The sequence below is a fragment of the Brachypodium distachyon genome, chromosome 1, assembly GCF_000005505.3.
Source record: "Brachypodium distachyon strain Bd21 chromosome 1, Brachypodium_distachyon_v3.0, whole genome shotgun sequence".
NCBI lineage: Eukaryota > Viridiplantae > Streptophyta > Magnoliopsida > Poales > Poaceae > Brachypodium > Brachypodium distachyon.
In genome coordinates, this window is record NC_016131.3 from 18131548 (window position 1) to 18151014 (window position 19467).

General features: G+C 39.8%; 2 protein-coding genes across 3 annotated transcripts; both read right to left on the bottom strand.

The window, feature by feature from the left end:
- Nucleotides 1-636: 636 nt before the first annotated feature.
- On the bottom strand, nt 637-14563 carry LOC100832506 (DNA annealing helicase and endonuclease ZRANB3). The gene is made up of 25 exons (XM_003559961.4): nt 14109-14563; nt 12743-13066; nt 12320-12452; nt 11012-11187; nt 10551-10624; nt 9677-9712; nt 9513-9603; nt 9216-9275; nt 8295-8499; nt 7214-7392; nt 6163-6264; nt 5597-5707; nt 5220-5285; nt 5035-5133; nt 4234-4315; nt 4011-4135; nt 3787-3915; nt 3644-3718; nt 3166-3471; nt 2367-2551; nt 2190-2292; nt 1902-2047; nt 1607-1686; nt 1393-1535; nt 637-1044 (listed from the first exon to the last, which is right to left on the bottom strand). The coding sequence occupies exons 1-25, from the start codon at nt 14439-14441 to the stop codon at nt 946-948; spliced, it is 3462 nt and encodes a 1153-aa protein (XP_003560009.1). The 5' UTR covers nt 14442-14563; the 3' UTR covers nt 637-945.
- A 697-nt stretch (nt 14564-15260) lies between these two features.
- LOC100820978 (tRNA (guanosine(18)-2'-O)-methyltransferase) lies at nt 15261-19467 on the bottom strand. 2 transcript variants are annotated; one of them, XM_010237716.3, is made up of 6 exons: nt 18712-19467; nt 17973-18111; nt 17290-17351; nt 16641-16779; nt 15992-16240; nt 15261-15828 (listed from the first exon to the last, which is right to left on the bottom strand). In XM_010237716.3, the coding sequence occupies exons 1-5, from the start codon at nt 19275-19277 to the stop codon at nt 16103-16105; spliced, it is 1044 nt and encodes a 347-aa protein (XP_010236018.1). In that variant the 5' UTR covers nt 19278-19467; the 3' UTR covers nt 15261-15828; nt 15992-16102. The 2 variants fall into 2 exon arrangements, with proteins under 2 accessions (XP_010236018.1, XP_003562760.1); XM_003562712.4 differs by having other exon boundaries at nt 15261-15844.

The window sequence follows — 19467 nt, forward strand, 5'->3', positions numbered from 1 at the left end:
GGCTCAGGATATGAACACTGGAAGACATGGGCTGGCACATCTACTTTTGTCCGCAATGGTGTCCGCTTTGTGATTGAAATTTGAGCCGTTTCAAACATGGTCCTACTAAAAAGTTGGGCCAGAAAGGTGTGCTGGGCCTGTTAAAAAATGGCACAATAACTTGGGCCAAAACATGAGCAGCCATAAATTGGTCCAACTGGCGATGTCAGGGTCCTGGCCCAAAACGTGGAGCTTGGACCAAAACGTGAAGCAGAAATAACTCGCGATGTCAGGAACCTGGGCCAAACCAAAACACGGCAGGTGTGCTGGCCCAGCAAGGAACCGCAAGGACTTGGGCCAAACTGCCTGACAAGGAGGAATAAAGAAAGAGGACGACAGGCCCGGCCTGCAGAAATACCGGGCCATACGAGAAAGAAACTTCGGTATAGAGGACGCCTAGGAGAGCTGTTGGATGGGTTTTTCGGTGGTCAGGATATCTAGATGGCTGGATCACGAGCCCTGAAAAGAAGTCCCTTAAATATATTGCATTGAACACACTACAGATTTCAGAATTTGAACTTAAAACTTATGAATAACACAAATTCATTTCCACATGAATACTTATGGGGAAATCGTCAAACATACCAAAAGCACAGCTGAAGTACCAGGGCAAATGGCCTCAACATGTCGCTCACAGACATAGTTACAAGATTGCATCCAGCATTTGAAATTGAAAAAAAAAAACTTCTTACAGCAGCATACGACAAGATTGCCCGATTCCTACAGACAGCTCACAACAAGTTGGTTGCATTTGGGCCCAAAAAAAACTTCCCCAGCACCTTTACATGATTCTGCAAACTTTCCACAGTTGAAAACAAAACATGGCTGAAGATGGTACCAGAGTACAACTTAAAATACAAACATTATAACAACAATGCCTGGTTGCATTCCATGTGTATACATGACCTATTTTGTAGGCGTATGAGGAGCCTCAAGTACTAAGGAGTAGGCACTGCCAGGAACAGCAACCAATAAAGAATTGTCGTCTCCTGTTGCTTCACTTGCCTGCAGTGAACAGAAAAATAATTGGAAACATATGTCAAGCAAATCGGACAACATTTAGAAGAGCAGAGAAATACAGCTGTGCATGTTTCAGGAAGACAAATCGAGCTATTTACTACACAACGAACTGACTTATAAAAGTGCCACTCCAAGAAAAACTGTGTCATGCTCAAAGAAATGGAATGTTGGCAATTGCAGGAGTTATTGTAGGAGAAAATCATTAGGAGCAATTCTTTATATTCCAGAAAAAAAAATGAATTTTCCAGCAAAGAAATTGCTTAAATAGATCTTATTTCCTTTTAATCTTGCAAACAGGTTGAAAGATAATTGAAATCCTGAGGAACTACTGACATCGTCCTTCTGCTGCTTCATTGCATTTCTCAGAAGCTCTTTCGCCTCCCTTCTTAGTTTTTTTTGCTCCTTCTGCTGAGCTTTAGTGACCTCAGCATGACAAGCCACACATAGAGTCCTCATATTCTCAAGTGTACATTCCCCTGCCATAAATCAGATTAATTAGGACATGCCATAAAAGAGTCGAATACGTAGAACCGTGCATGTACCGTACCTCCTCCTTTATATACAGGTATTATGTGATCTGCATGCCAAGCATTTCCCTCGGTTGGCTCTTGGACAAGCTTTCCTAGCCTGTGGTACGGTGCAGATTAAAGAAGACAGTCCATAGGAAACGGGCAAATTAAAAATGATACGCATTCCCATGTTCATTAACATTGTGTGAGTTCTGTTAGATATGTATTATAGCTTTTCAAACTAGAGTATTATGCTAGCCTGCTAGATATGCAAAAGAGAAGCCAGCAAAAGCTAAAATGGATAGGAAAAGCATGGTGGAGTGCAGCACTTACAGTTTCCTTCTATTTGCAATATTTGGAGCAACATTCCTGATGTATGCTTCTCTGTTTTGCTTGCCTAGGGGTTTAATATATTTGACAAGCTTGCAGCAGTCAAGCTTGCACTGGGAACATATACCATGTTCTATTTGAAACAATGCCTTCAAAGTTTTAACAAGCACAAGCTTCATTAAATAATTCACAATTTTGTATGTAAAAATGGAAAGTTACCTTTATTTTACATCAGACAACTTCAAAGTTTTATATATATGTTGTTGATAGCAGAAGATAAAAAAGTCATACCTGCCTCAGAGCCCCCTGGCTGGTTCTCAATCTATAATTCTGGAAGCAGTCCAGACAACAGAATAGATCTTCAAAATACTCAGGTGATTTCGCAAGATTTCCTCTGAACAAAAGTAAATATCATTGTTATAACAGAACAAGGGAATCTGTAGCAAGTGCATAAGTGAGTCATATTACTTGCAAAGTCCTTGACATAGTTTGCAGAGAGGCTCATCATCAGCAGTCCAACCTTGAGTGTACTCTTTCTCTTTAGTTGTACCATTATGTAAAACCACCTTTCTCCATTCAGCATTTTCAGGCAAAGGGTCACTAATAACACTCAATGGAGTTATACGCCTCTTACTCCCCCCTTTAATCAACCCCTAAGAAAGTTGATCACAACAGACATAAAAGGAAACAGGATCAGACCAAGGAACAACAAGCCAAGTACATATTTTGCGATTCATGTCATCTATTCTTAAACTGGCACATACATGATCAGGTCTCTGCGTATGTAGAGTATGTATTAAATCCTAATCTAAGACTAGACAGAGAATGGAAAACTCAGACTTATTCATCTACACTTTGGCAGATATTGGGATATTTGAAACAACCACAATGGCACCTCTAAGAATCTTGCTTTGCACTAAATCCTAATCGTAGTGTGTATAAAAGCTACTCAAGAACTAAAACCACAACAAGAATTTAGGATCAGAGGGAGTATTTCATTTGACCCTTATATTGAATGAGGTGGTACGATCTATCATAAGGACTTCCTATGGTAGGCACAGAAGTGTTGCAACATGCTTAGTAAATTCTGCTAGAAGTGGAGCATCCTTTAGCATCAGCATCTAGGACACAAGAAAGTCTATAATTTAGATAGACAAGCTTAACCACATGGAAACCAGGCAACGTCTTGCACATTTTGTGCAATATTCATAACCAAAGAAATTGAGTATGCAAAGGAAAGGAAGTGTTGAAGTCAAGAAATGCTTACTTGTGTGGTGTGGTTGATGCTATTTTTCAGATAGCACAACTCAACACTCAATGGAATCTGTAACGGTTTCCCCAACAGTTTCCTCTGATCAATTGGCCTTAGTGCTAACCATTCTTTAAAAAAATCCTTGAACATATTGCAAAATGTTGGATTGCTCTTCAATAGCTGTCTACTTGCTTTCTTAACACTGCTAGAGCATAGGGATTGTACTTCCTCTGGCAGAAAATTCTGAAAAAGTGGTCTAGGTCTTGAATCATGTCCTGGAACACAAATGTACAAGTGGATTCGACCTGTGTGATGGCTAACCTGTCAAAGATGATGATAAAGCAGAAGAATTTAAAGAATGAGTAACAAAAGCAAGGAAATGTATATAAAATAAATTCACAAGTTGAGACAGTTCGCGTAATACAACATATAAACATAAGGGAAAAGAACTAAAGATGAGAGCTATTAAGCTAGTCGCCGGAGATTTTTGAACCTCAAAACGCAGATACTCCACTTGAATATGACCATCTGAAATAGTCCCAGGACTTTCAGAAATCCTCCTACGAGCCTGTTATATTTGAGCAGCATAAGATAAATTTATAAAATATCATATAAAAGCTAGGACTTTTTAGTTACCTTTATGGATTTAGAGCTTGGAACTGAATAGCAAAACGCATTTGGTGAAATAGAAAAACTATTGCAAACTGTAGCTTCATGTGCTGTTAGAGCTGTATTATATTGCATGACTGAATGAAGGCTTTCATCCTATGAGGGTAAAATGCACAGACAGAATCAGCTGGAAATCAATCATAGGAATGCTGAATGATGATGAAAACTCAAAAGGAGCAACTTGTTTGTACCTCAAAGTTTAGAGGGATCGACCTAATAGTGAAATCCCACTCAAATTCCATATCGCTAATGCCAGGAACAAAGTTGATGGACATAGTGTCACTTTCTAAAAGCTCTTTTGATCCATCATTAGAGCCTGTATAAGGCTCAAATAACTCAGCCTTTCTTTTCATTAGTCATAATTATTGATATCCATTCATCAATCCCTGATACTTCTTTTTCAAAATGTTTTACCTGGATCATGATTCTCCAAAGACTCATGCTGTGTTTTCTCCTTGGTGTTGCTGATTTCCCCAAGGTGGTAAACTTGATCAACCTAACAAACATAACGTAAACGAATAAAGGCTACATAAAAAGAATTGCTTACATTCGTCCTAGAATTATCTTCAATATCCTACCAAACCATCATCTTCAAGAGATAAAATGTCATAAATTAGGTTCATGAAAGGGGGATAACGGCCCTAGGGCCCGGATGGGGTGACCCTGGACCCAAGAGGCACGGCAGCTCCATTAAGATAGCCACACCTCAAGGGCAGGGGGGGATAACTAGAATGATTTATTCTTGACTTCTTATAATGATTACAAGGGGCCCTTTTATAGGGAAGACTGAACTTGACATCCAAGAAACTAATCTCCAATTTCGTAACAAACCGTAACTTAATATTCCTACCTAATCTCTTGCCTAACTAATTTAGAAGATACTAATGGGATATCGTCCCTTATTTGGATACCTAGGGCTGCGCCCCCTACAGGGATGTACGCCCATGACATAAAATAAAAGAATTGCTAGATAAAATAAATCCAGAAGTGCGCTTCGTGCAGTTTTTCAAGATCCGGAGCAGCTCAGACCACCTTTCTGAAACTTATAAGTGTGTAGGACAGCCAGTTGCAAACCCCTAAAATCACCTCGATCCAAAAAGTGCGCTAGCACAGCCCCTCCGAACCACTCAAAAGGAATAGTAGGACATAGACCATACATGAAAGTTGAAATGTCAAAACTTTGTGGTAACAATTTCACCTTTCAACTTCACCTACCTCGATCTCTCGTATCGCATCTTTCTTCCCATTCATCACAGATGAGACACGGAACAAACTCTGGTTTAAGTGAAGCCAATGTGACTCATCTGATGTGTTCTGCAAGACCAAAACAATTTAAGGCTCTAATTACCAAAATTACAAAACAACTACAGAAAAAGAAAAAAAAAGGCTGAGGAACTAACCTTTGCACAAAAGATATATATATTGACCGCATTTGTTTGACCACGCCTATGAGCTCTGTCCTCAGCCTATTATCAATCAACAATTAAATGTAGCAATTACAACCACATTCAAAGCCAGTCAGAGAAGGATGCACCGTACATGTGTTCGAGACTGCACTTAAAAATCAGCATGATAAAACGTGAAGTGAACACATATGGGCACAAGTTCAAATGCTTTGCAGCAACCACCATTACACAGGTAGGCTCACAGCAACACCTGGATTGGTTTGACATATTGTAATCCTTTTACCAGCAACTAACAAGATGTCACGAAATTCCTCGTTAATTTTGCACTTCCTATGGCTTGAAGAGACAACAAGGATTGAAAAGCCAAGGACCTGAAGTAACTCTGAAGATGATCTTGGGAGCTCCAGAAAAACAACATTTTGAGCAGATGAAAAGTCTAAACCAACACCACCAGCAGTAATTCCAATTACCACAACCTTCACCTATTAAGAAGAAAGTAAAACTTGGTCAATGATGGATAAGCAGCTTGCAAAATAAGAAACTTAGCATCAACATGGAATATGTATTGTGCCCTTTGTGAAATCATTTGCAAATTACACAAAACTCACAAACAGTTTCCAAAACTTCTTTGTGTAGGTATTAGCATGCTGTATATCCATGATCCATGCAAAATATCAAGAACAGACTCAATCCTTTTTGTGACAAACAAAAATGGCAAATCAGTTGTTTAATTCACACCTTACACGTGATACTTATCCTTTTTGCATTTTGCAAAATTGAGTTTGTTCTTGAATTTATTTTCAATGCACATATGGAAATAAATATAGTTGAAAACTTGTACAAACAATTTTAGTGAAATTTGCACGACTTCACAAAATTACTCACATTCTGATATATCACTAGGCCAATAAGAATCAAAATGAGGGAAAATGGAAACCTCTGGATTTGAACGGAAAGAATCAACAGCTTCTTTCCTTTCTCTAGGAAGTGAGCTACCATCAATGCGAACGAAGTTGATCCCCTTCTCACACAGAAACACCTATGCATAAAACAGTTTGAGTCAAAAGTATGAATACATTTATTTTCTAGAAGCCATGTAATTAGATGATATAGAATAGTATGATTTGTGGCATCCAGCTGCATATCGAGTTAAAGCACGCAACAAATTAATCCCAATTAGTGGTTTGGGACTTGGGAGGATGTAATCATGTAACATAACCATGGATCTTGTCCAAGTATCCAACTGATTACATAACTATCTTGGTGGATCATGATCCCATACAAGCAAAGGAAAGACATGTTATTAGCAAGGATGCAAACATTAACAATATCACATCAACTATGTTAGGGGCTCTGGTGTGGGCTGGCCCACATCAGGAAGCACATGGCAGCAGCAGCCTCAAAAGCAGCCACAAGGAAAAGATAGGGTTAGATAGATTCATGATTGTTACATTGTTTGGCCCTTAAACCAAACAGTTAGGGTAAGACTACATTGCATGGCAACTAGTCAAGGCGAGGTGAGTGCTCTACCACTGGTACTCCTCAGATCACCCTTACCAAACCATGCACAGAACATGCTGGATATGATATTATCATCTCTGTAGCTAAATCATATTGTGGAAAAGGGAGTGTTACAACTGACGTGAGTCCCTTGGACATAGGTTTCAGACACATGCCATTTGAGTTCTTCCAATCACCTGTAGAATGACAACTTTTTATTTCATTGAGGTGGTAGTTAATCTTACTGAGGTTCTTTTTATTTCGAGTTGTGATTTTAAATTTTACCCATGTTCAGGATGCTATCGTTAATTATGAGAACAATGGTAACATATTTATGTATAGACACTATGGAGCAAAGCAATAGTAATAAATGATGAGAGCAGATATCATTTATGTATGGTGACTCTGGAGCATCGTAGCAGTAATAACTCACACTAGCAAGATAACGGTTTAAACTGTACAACTGTTAGAAACCTTAAAAGAAATACCTGCACTCCATCTAGAACCTTCAAGTGATGGGCAAAAATTATTGTTTTCTGGCAACTAGACTGGGAGTCTGGATTGTCATGTATCAAATGATTTGAGAACCACTCACTAAACCCAGGTATTTTTGCAATGCCAATTTCCTGTTGAGAGAAATGCCTTGGAGATTTCTTGCAAACATCATCTGAGAAAATGAAATAATCAAAGGAAAGGAACAAAGTTTAAACCAAACAGCCAGAATAGTCTTTGCTAGTTTACTAGTCTTGAATGCGAAAATGACGGAAAACAAATGCTTCATCTCGATCGACAACAGTTTTGATACATTTGTCAATGTTACAGTAAGAATTAACAAATGGGAGGTTATGGCTACACAAATAAAGCATGTCATTTGAATTTTGATGATGACAATTCATGTTCAACACATTAGAAAAGGTACAATTGGAGAAGTAAATGGTAGTATTAAAACAGAGAGTTGTGCAATTCCATCAACTTTTTCTAGTTGATACACAGGGAGTACAAACCATCCTAACGTCAAAGCTTTGGTGATTCAAATATAAAAAAAATCATAGGAGTGTTTGTCTTGTCGGCGTGGACCTTTTTTTTTTGTTAGCATCAATGTAAGATCTTTGTAGTGAAAGGCCTCCTTTTGAGGTAGATTTTTGTATGTATAATCCGATTCAGATAGCCAATTACAGCATCATACTATCCTGCATCTCCCCATCATGCCATGTGTAACAGGGGCGGATTTACACCTGGGACGACTGGGGCTAATACGCACTGTGTAATGCCAATTGGCAACTACGAAACAGCCATATGCACAGCTGAAAGTCTGGCATATTTGATATGCATATGCCATACATGATAAATGCAATAACACGCTTCAATGAAATTACTGGATAGTACTTCAACATTGTTGCATTGTAGTATGTCTTAGTAGCCAGTCCTCTTGCTCTAGACCCAATATAACAACTATCTATTTGACATCTAGTCTATTGCAATGAGCTATGCATCACAAATTGATAAAACATGACTACGTTAGTAAGATTGACATGTGATAAATATCTGCTATTACACCACGAGTGTTACCTTCTCCCACTTCTGCTTCATAATCATTGCTTTTCTCGGATGTGGCAACTGTAGGAGTATCAGAACTACTATATGTGCCAGTGTCCATCTCTTGGATATAAGAGGCCATAGTTGTCTTGAAACCTAATGCCCTCAACTTCAATCTAATAATCTGTCGGCGCTTGGGGGGTAGTTCATTCAACAAATGCTCCTTCAAGCGCCTAATCTACAGCACAGAAGCGAACTAAAGTCGTTAGATCTGGAAGTGATAGACGGTCAAATATCAGCCTAGAACTTCATTGAGGTTACATGGCTAGTGACAGCAAAACAGTTCAACGATGTTTAATATTAGCAAACAGAAAGCATATTACTATCTTCATTTTCCTTTGCTCGTGCACAAAGTTTTACCATTAAGTTTTCTAATTATATGGTACTATTTATATTTTAAAATGTGGGGTCATATAGAAGCACTTTCATTGATAAATCTAGTAATACCATTTTCATCTGACAAACCAAAATACTTTTATAATTGCCGCAAAACAAAAACTAAAGAAGAATATAGGGAGTATTAGGCAATGAAGCTAGTCTAGTACTTAAATATACTTCTCGAACAAAATCTATTTTCAGTGGTAAGAGCAATATCGGCCAAGTAGAGGATGGTTTCTTGCACACTACAACTTTCTATCATGCGAGTTTGTCACTTCATAACCTAGTGGTATGCAGATTGCAAATGTAATCAAACTGTATACATGAAAAAGAACTGTAATGCCATGCAGATCCAAATCCATGGGCAAATACCATGAAGCAGCACTTAGGGAAAGCATGCAATGACCATAAAAAGTCTATGAATAGTTTGGATATCAGTAACAAAATACATCATGAATATAATAATCATAAAAGGCTATACAACGAGGCTTCAAAGCTGAGAGAGAATTAGCCAACCATGAGAGTCTGACTGAGCAAAACATTTAACTCTGTCAATCGCACACCCTTTGAAAAGTCCTGCATATGAAACATTGTGACAAACTTACATATCAACTATTTCTATATGCAGTTACATATACTAGTAGAAATTATTTACACGTTAGTATCATTGGTTTTCAAGCATTAATTCATGATTTCGTGAAACTGATTTGCACATGGTAGTACTTAACATGACAAACAACAACCTAGTAGAGCTTAGGACTAGCAATCAGTCAATCTGACTTGACAACGAGGATAGTCACAAGATATAAATACCTGGTAAATTTTACCCTGCGAACTTCGAGCAACATGAAGTGAACAATATTTCTTTGCAAACTCAAATTTATCACTTCCAAGCAAATGAGGACTGAAAAGCAGAGGAAGTGATCAGAAAAGTTCAATATGACCAGCACAATAAGATGACATTCTCCTTCTCTCACCATAACATATTGATCTGGTGATAGATGTCAAAAGGTCTATTGTCACCTAGGAGAAAACAAATCATAAGTTAACTCTGACAAACAAATAAATATATAAGTCAAGCAACATACTAGTGAATGATAAAATTGCAAATCAAGTACTAAACAGTAAAATATATCACGTGCAGATTAAAAAGTATATAAGAATAAAAAGATGCACATGGGCACTTTTAACATCCTCAAATACACACAGACACTTAGCTTACACAGAAAAGGAAGACATCTCCCATTACTATTATATTATATATTACTTCCAAAAGTTTCAAGTTGGTGGTGAGTTCACTCCTCACCTCCACTTGTAGTGACATGTGAGGCCGTAAATCTTGCAAACGCGCATGAATAAACAAATGTGGGTTAAGAGATCCAAGTTCAAAATCTTAGGCTCCCTGGCATGAGGTTTGGCATAGTGGAGCACACGGCTTAACTTATTATAATCCCAAGCAACCAGTTCTGTACCGAGAACTGAGCAAACCCTAGTTCTCTTGCCACTTTTATATTTTCATAGTATCTTGGTTTGACATTATATATGTTGATATTTTTTGCTATAAACTTGGTCACACTTTTGACAGTCAACACATTGGCCAAACTTATGTAAGATAACCGCGTCATCCCCCCTCCCCAACTGTCGGAAGACAGTGGTAGTTAATAGAACTCTCATTATTCTTTTATTCCTAATTACAAGGGAAGAATGTTTTGAAATTGATTCTAAGTTCCTGAGATCTGCAATCATGCAATGACGTGCACAAACCATGTGAGCCTGCTTGAAGAATCGGATATCCACAACAGCACAAGGAGGCCTAAGAGGAATTCAATGGATATCTTTGCAAGTTACAACCTTGACAAAGAGGGTGTTCCAGAGAGCAGCACAATGCGGTTGATATTAGGAGCTAGTTCCAGTACAGCATTTGTCTGTCATAAGTTACAAGAGAGTAGAAGTGATCATTAGTGGAAGAAAGTGGAATGTTGATACATCATAGTAGTAAAACTAGAAATTATAGATAAAAATGCTAGAGCTGGTAACTTAAATTGAAATAAGGTGGCTGAAGTAATAATCACAAAATTGTTCAGCAGAATTTCAGTGTTTCTGCATTCTTGCAGTATTTAAGAAAGCAGGGAGGAACAATGAAAACAACAAGCAAATTGGAAGCTTTTTTGCACCAGAGTTACTAAGCAAGCATAACAATGTTATGATTGGTCTAGAATAATAAATATGATGTGCCAGATACATAAAGAACTAAATCTCCCTCATGGGCTTTGGGATTGATACATGAGACTGTTGCCTGATAGTATAATCACCTCATTTTTTTCTTCTTTCATCTTTGTGCAGCGTATGTTGTGGGATTCATCAATGATCATCAATGCCCATCTCCTATTAACCATACTTTTCCTAAGGCGGCTTAGCATCTTGTATGAAATAACAACAACCTTCGGACAAGCATCTAGATATTCAAGACTGTCTTGTCGACCAAACACTGAAAACCAGAAGAGGGAAAATGGAGATATAATTTGAACAGTCAAAATTTTGCTCTTTATACAAAAATAAATGCTGACAAAACTGAGTGACAATGCAATAGATTAGTATTTAAAATTGAAGAACGATTCATACAAGGGACAAGTAACAGGATGAATGGTCTTTACTGAAATGGCAGAAGTGTAACTGTAAATCTTTAGTATCAACGGGAGGTGGTGTGGGTGGTGACACGACCTCTCCTCTACTGCGTCCTTTCCCTACCACAATGGTCCTCATATTGACTCATTTGGATTAGTCAGTTGATTTCTTTACCTACTTCATGCAGCTTATTAGGTTTTTTTTTTGAGGGAAAGACTGTAGGGGAAACCCCTAAAGTATGTTGTGAGCACCAGGATTTGAACCATGGTGGGTGGAATCATGCACCCACAACTTCACCACCACACCAACAGGTGTTTCTCTGCAGCTTATTAGCTTGTGTATGGACCTAAGTCATGAAGCATATTACCTACACATGAACCTAATTACTCAAGTTTGACTTTGCGGTAGGTCTTTGGTTCTTCATCCACAATTTCTTAGACATGAACCTACCTGCCATAGATTCATCTTTTTACAAAACTTGCATGATGCAGCACAAAAAAGGAGTGATTTGCAAAATTTCACCACAACTAGGTGCGGCCATGTGGTCATGGAATTATAATTTCTTTTCAGCATTCAGCACAACATTTAAGTTGAACAAGTGATTTTTGTTATTATGTCATCAAATACTAGTTAATACACGAGATTCTATGCTTAGTAAGAACCCAAGATAACTCAAGTAATGAAAAACGATACTGGACTGATCAAATGGAACTAGGTATATGGAATGTTACTTTGTGCAAATGCAGTTGTTGTGGTAACTTTCTTTTGTAAAATGTTTTAAATTGCACTGATGCAACAAATGACTGGTATCTGGGCCAAAACTTTCCAATGTTTAGAATTTATTACAGATAAAAATTCAACATATGGAGTTCACATATAAGGACTAGTATTACTTCACAGTTACTCAGGGTCAAATGAGAACTATGCAGTAATTGTAATACCAGGTTTCACATCAGGAAAATTAACTCTTGAATAGTGAAATTCTGAATTAGTACCGAGATGGATTTCTTTTGGCAGAAATGAAGGATCCCAGCGTTCCAGTTCCTCTGCCCAAGTATAACGCAGAACAGCTGGACATACTATCAATAGAGAGCCCTCATCTTTGAAGCAACAAGCTATTGCAATCGCCTGCATATAAATGAATGAGAATGCACTGCTTCCCCTTTCTGCTAAAAAAATATATACATTGCTTCCAAGCAAAAGAATTATGAACAAGAGCAAATTTGGTAATTATTCACACATGATCCAAAAAAAGCAAGTACACTTCCTTGATGCAAGCTCAAAATATCAGCATGCTCCGTATTTCCCATATTCCTATGCCAATTTACAAATTTCCGTATTTGAAGCAACACTCTGTGCATATAAACTACCCACACGGTAGTTATGCATACACACAGCAATATTTGCAATATGCTCACCTGGAGAGTCTTGCCAAGCCCCATCTCATCTGCAATAAGGCAGCGCCCACGCCTCCGAAGCCCAAATTTCACACCTTCAAGTTGAAAGGGTAGGAGTGCATCTCGTAAATGATCTGGTAGCTTTGTAAGAAGATCATTAACTTCTTTATCAGAAGCCCAGTTTGTGCCACAATTTTGAACAGCACGCCTTGTTCTATAAGGTATATCTTGCACAACAATTCCAGGCAACTTCTTCAAGCATTTTAAGACCAGCTCATAGTGAACGAGCTTAAAGACAGAAGAAACATGACCGCTCTGACTTTGTGTTGTACAGAATGGTACAGCCTACCAACATTAAGAGAGAAGATCAGTTTATCTTGTAGACCAAAAGGCTTGTCATCCAGGACAAGGTACTACAAACAGATTGTATTAATTATTACAGAAGAAAATAACTTTTTATATGCTTGACATTGAAAATTTATTCGATCCCTAAAAAGGTCAGTAGGAATTGTATATCATCCACAGCATAAATGTTTTCCCCCAGTTTATGCTAATAGCCATCCAGCTCTCTTGAACGTGATACGCCATTCATATTGTGAACATATATTAGTGGCATGATAATATCTTGATTAAAAGGGTGAAATATAAATATGGATGAAATATTAGTTGCAACACTTCCAAGTACCAAAAATGCTAGTTGCAGCACTTCCTAGTACTAAAAATGCTAGTTGCAGCACTCGGTAGGCACCAGCTTTGTCCATAAGACTGATATTTGGAAGGCCAGGTAAATTCTTAAATCCCAGCAGTTAGACCATGAGGCAGAAGATTTTCAAGGTTAGACCTCCTATGTTGTCCTTGTCCATAAGATTGCATATATAAATATAACGTTGGACAAAGATATGGAAGGAGCAAGGTGGTTCAGGCGAATATCCATGTAAGGTTAATTTGGCCCTGGCACAAAGAATTAGACTAGTAAACTCTGATCCATATCAAAGACCCAGTGAAGCTCTTGCAGACATAGAAAACACACCTCGATTTAGCAAGGAAATGTCATAAATCCGTACTAACAAGTAACTGACGAAGACCCCAAACAAAAACATCAATTTGCATCAGACACCAAGAAATGGAAAAAGAACTTCCACATTCTTGGACCGGTGCAGGCATATCGAATCAAAGAACAAATGTTGATCGCGAAAGAACTCGCAAATACCAAAGTTTTGCCAAGAAATACGAAAAACACGATCTTGTGAAGAAACGCTTAAAGGCATTCAAGAAAGCACAGAATTCCTCGCGCATCATCAAGAAAGAACCGAATCCCTAAATCAGAGCCCGAATCGGCAAAAAGATGCATATATTAGACAATGATTCAAGAATACAAGGACCGTACCGAAGCGACGCAATCCTCAACGGCACGGAGGCACTCGCTCTCCCCGGGGAAGGCGGCGCCCTCCGCTGGACCCACCGTCACCTGGAACTCGTCGGGGCTGCAGACCTCCAACACCGCCAGGAACCCCGTCAGAGGCGCAGGCGGCGGGCAAGGACGCGGGGGCAGAGGAGGAGCGATTCTTGGGCATTTGGCGAGCCTGGACACGCCGGCGTCAGCAGTGGAGCCGGCGGCGGCGGCCGAGCGCTTGAGCCTCTCGATGGCAGAGATGCGGTTGGCCTCGATGCGCCGGCGCTGCTCATCCGTGAGCACCGCGGGCCCTGCCGTGGTCTCCATGTGCCACGCTCACGCCTACGCCCACACACTAGGGTTGTGGATCGAGGCGCGGCCGCGCGGGTTCTGTCAGAAGAAAGCAACGGCCGTTTCAGCGGGAGGGGACGAAGGGGGAAGCGACGGCGAGACGAAGGATACATCTGGGCCACGCGCAGACTACGTAAAGTATAGGTGGCAGTTACACACCCCTGCCGCAGTGCTGCTACTAGGCCGGCCCGGCCCATTTTACTTTTATTATTTTTAGAAGCATTTTCTCTACTTTCGATTTGCTCACCCAAAATTTGTACTCTGGAAAAACATTTATTCGTTTGAATTTCTTTAGAATGTTGGGTCTAAATCCAAAAGTTCGGACTAAATCCAAAAGTTCAGATCTCGTGTCCATGCTCCTATCGACTCAAATCATGTTTTGCATGTCGACGAAACAACAGTTTCATAGCCTGCCTTACAAGTGGGGTGACTCTCTGATCATGATGTGTTCAACGATTTTAGATATCCATCGTTTAAGCTGACCGTTCTTGTGGATTTTTAAAACCTGTGAGATTAGTCCCTTGTCATTTTGGTTTGAACCTTGAAATTCATTATAAATTCCGAGGACATGTTTTGTTACCACATAATTGATGTGGGTTCATCTAGAATTTCATCGAACGGATATATACCATGCCTACGCTCAACTTCACTCCTGATGCTATCATTTGTCTATAACTTCATGAAGCACGGAACTTACAGTGCAAAAAAAAATCTTGACCAGTACCCAGTACATACATGCGACACTAAACTAAGATGTAAATATAGAGATTATCCGCATTTATGCATCTTCCACAATTTGAAACTGTCTGCTGCCGGTCTAAATTGAATTCCAAAATTTGAAATTGTCACTGCTTTCCCTACCAACACGCCCCAGAATCTGCCACGGGAACAGATTTGATCCTCAAGGGACGAATGAATCTGATCCAAGAGCATGAACCTGGAATTCACGTGTACTCGGATCTATTATTAAGTAAAGAGTAAATATCCCAAAAAATACACTCTTTACCCAAAATTGTCACGTAACCACTCTTTAACATGTATCATATGCCGCAAAACTGCCCTTTGTAGTAGGTGATACTTCCACAAAACTACATGCCGAGACCGACCGAATCACGGCATCTGAAGACAAAAGTGTAGTTTTGTGAAAACCTACCCAAAAAAATATGGCTTATCAAGAATCTCAGTCTCAGGGCAACAACTAAGTATGGCTCATCAACAGAAATTCCATTTTGGAGTGGCAAGCCAAATCAGTGCATCGTAATGTTTTAAGTTTCCACAACAGATTGGATCATCTAGTTGTGTCCACGGTTCTGTTTGGAGTCATCATCTTGCAAGGCCCGGGCTGCCGAACAGTACAATTGTTCTGCTCCAGAAATAACCTTCATTAAAATTAATCAGTAAAATAACAGCTCAGATTACTGTCCTGTCTACGAATGTTAGCAAATTTGAGTCGCAGCCTTTTAGCATTTGATAATAGTGATGACATGAACACATGATTCAAACAAAAAGCAAATGAAACAACTTACCAGCTGGTCCACTGTTGATGTTATACTGAATTAGCCAACAGACAAAACAAATCGATCTGCTTAATACCCTAGCTTGTACATAATTCTTCTTCAGTAGTCATTACGAAGATCTCAAAGTTTGGCCACGAAATTATCTGCCTTCCTTTTGGCATATTCATGAATTACGGTAGCCGTGCTTTCCCTATGACGCAAATAAAACTCTGCAAGCAATATTCTACTTTCTTCAGGTAACAGATCACCATGCTGACCCTGTAATTAACGAAGATAAGAAGCTGCCCATTTACAAATAACTTGCAAGCAGTGCCATAGTTGGAATTTCCTTCATTTTAGAGGTATACTAAGCAGCATGAACAGAGAAAATAAACAAATGAAGCACAAATACAATTTTATGTATTTCAAAAAGAAGAAATATAGTTCCAATGTGATTTCAAAGTCCATCAGTGAACTGAAACTGAAATTAATGCTGCTGCAGTTCAAACCACTCTGATCCATAAACTGTTAATCCACAAGATTAACAAATTAGTCAAATTCAGAACTGGTTGTTACATGTTCTGAGGCAGCAGTACAATACAATAACAGACTGAATTTTAATAATCGGGCATCCCATGCCTTCTATTGAAAGGCATCAGGGAGGAAAAAGTGGACTTACAAGGCGGGAAACTCTATCGCAGACAGCATGGTGCATAAGGATTCCAGCTGCAACAGAAACATTAAAAGAATCCACCATGCCTTTCATTGGAACACAACAGTGCAAGTCTGACAAATTCAGAGCGGCATCACTAATACCCCTGCCAAAGAAGAATTGTTTATATTAAATGTTAACAGCATTATTGAACCAACAGCCCTGCAAAAATCATGCTGGAAAAAACGCAGGAAATTTTCAAGGCATGAAGTTATAACTTTTTTAAACGGCTAAGTAATCCACACTTGATAATAATAACAAAAACGAAATTTCTAGACTGTAACCTGAAAACATCTAAACAAGCTATCAGTAGAAGTGTAGAACACACATCAACATATGAAACTATTTTATTTACGGGTTACAACTAGTATATTCACCAAGGAACATGTGCAAGGTGCAAATCCTCTTGCAAAGAGACATTCAAATACCTCGTCGTAAAGTTGTAAGTAGATCTAAAATTTACAAAATGCTTCATGCTTTAGTAAAACAGGAATAATAAAAAATACAATACAAGAATAATAAGAATACAATAGAGATCAGAAATACTAGTAGGTAACAGAACATGCATGTCTGAAAAGCTAAAAAAAGGATGACTGGAGAGTAGAAGAGCCTGTACATAGTCTCATTTCCCACAACAATAGCCGTTGGATGAGACCAATCCATGTCATACACAGAAACCTACAAATCCATTCACAATATAATTATTGCTTCAGGCATATTAATTAGAGAATGATAATACATGTTGTGACGAGAAACACTACCCTGCTGAATCTAGAAAACAATCAAATAAAAAACATGAAGATACTAAGAACGTGGACAATGTATACATCTTATTTCACAAACCTACTGAAGGTAGACGTCACTAATGCATTCTAGATTGTTTAGTTGAGACAGTAACATATATCCTCCATTTCAACTGAACAATTAACAATCACAATCTACTCCAGTTATATACTGCATAACCTCAAACAGATTAAAATCACAACTCACAAACCATTCCACAGTCGTCTGCCGACAGATTTGATTTCCAATGGATGGTTGGACCATATACCACGGATCTACTGCAAGCTCAAGGCTTTACAAGTTACAACACATATACAATAAATGCATCTTGTTTATATGAGTCAACGAAAACATTCTTTTCCTTTTGAAAAAAAGGAAACTCCTTTTTGCCACAGACAACAAATGACGATGCATTAATGATATGGAAAACATGAATTATATGTAGTTCATAGGTTTCCTAAATCATTGATATAACAAGAAAACCTAAATATAATATGCATAAGAATGAGACACTACCGAATCAGTTCCCAAACAAGTTGTTGCAATGCGATAGCCACGCTTCTTCAAAGCATCAAAACATTCTGCAGGTGAGTTCCATAGCTCAATATCCAACCATTTCTCAGCACCCATGCTCACATGCCTGTTGTCTCTATACCTGCAATAGTCAATTGACAATGAACAACCACTCTGTCAAGTGCTACTATATCTACAATTATCATAGGGTGTGAAACCTATGAAGTCTCACACAGTTAATGAGTTGCAACTTCTATGTAGTTCTTTACGTATTGTCACAAAATCCATGCGTCAACATTAGAAACTTGTTGGGTGATTTTCTTCACATTAGACCACCTTTAGCAGACCAATCGTTCTCTTTATGCTGGATTATTCTTCCACAATTTCGACATGCAACAGAAAACATTTGGCCCCAACTAGTTTCTCAGAAATTTATGTGGTTCAAGCTAATGGAACAAATATAATAAAATGCACCATCGAAAAACTGTTTGTCAACTATTCGGCGCCTCAAAGGAGAACAGAAGAATATCATCTCATATAAAATACTCTGAAACTAGGATGATGGGAATTTCATGAGGATTGAGCCACAGTGCCACACCCATCTGTTCCCAAAATAGTGTATGAATTCACAGCAATTACCCTCATGTTTCCACGATTTTGCCCAACTAACTAACTCGACAGCTAATCGTTAGAAGCATATATGGCAAGCTAACATTTCGGGTTCTCCTATTCACCTCAGCACCTTTTGTTGTTCTCGCAGGAGATGACGTGGACGGACTGCACGCCGAGGGCGTCAGCAGACCGGAACGCCGCCGAGACGTTGCCGAAGTCGGAGAGGCCCTCCACGACGAGGCACACGGAGTAGCTCCTGCTCTCGGCGGCGCGGCGGATCCGGTCCCGGCGCGGCTCGAGGATGTACGGCTCCAGCACGTCCACGATCTCCTGGCTCGTCACGTCCACCCCGCCCGCCCCGCGGAACGCGTCCAGGTAAGGAAACCACCGGCCCCGCCCCGCCGCCAGGCCTTCGCCGTCGGCGCGGCGCTGCATCTTCATGAGGCGGCCCATCCGGGAGGGCCCCGGGGAGGCGGGCTTCGGGGCGAGGAGCTGCTCGACGGTGTCGACGCCCTCGTAGGGGTCGGCGTCCGCGTCAGTGGCGGCGGCGGTGGAGAGGGTGGAGGCGCGGAGGATATGCCCGGAGTTGAGGTGGAGGCCGAGGAGGCGGAGAGGAGGATGCGGGAGTCTGGAGCGCGGGGCATAGGGGGCGAAGGCGGAGGCGAGCGAGTAGAAGGATAGCGTCCTGGAGGCCATTGCTGCGCTGCGCGCTCGCTTCAGGGTTGGGTGGGTGTGGGGGGGTGTGGGGAGTTTCTGAACCGAAAACACGAACGGGAAGAAGGCACTGAACTGAACTCATCTCGCTGCAGCCTTCAGTAGTAGCAGTCCACCAGCAGAACTGGCGATCTCGCAGCAATCCATTCATGCCAACTTCAAAGCCTGGATG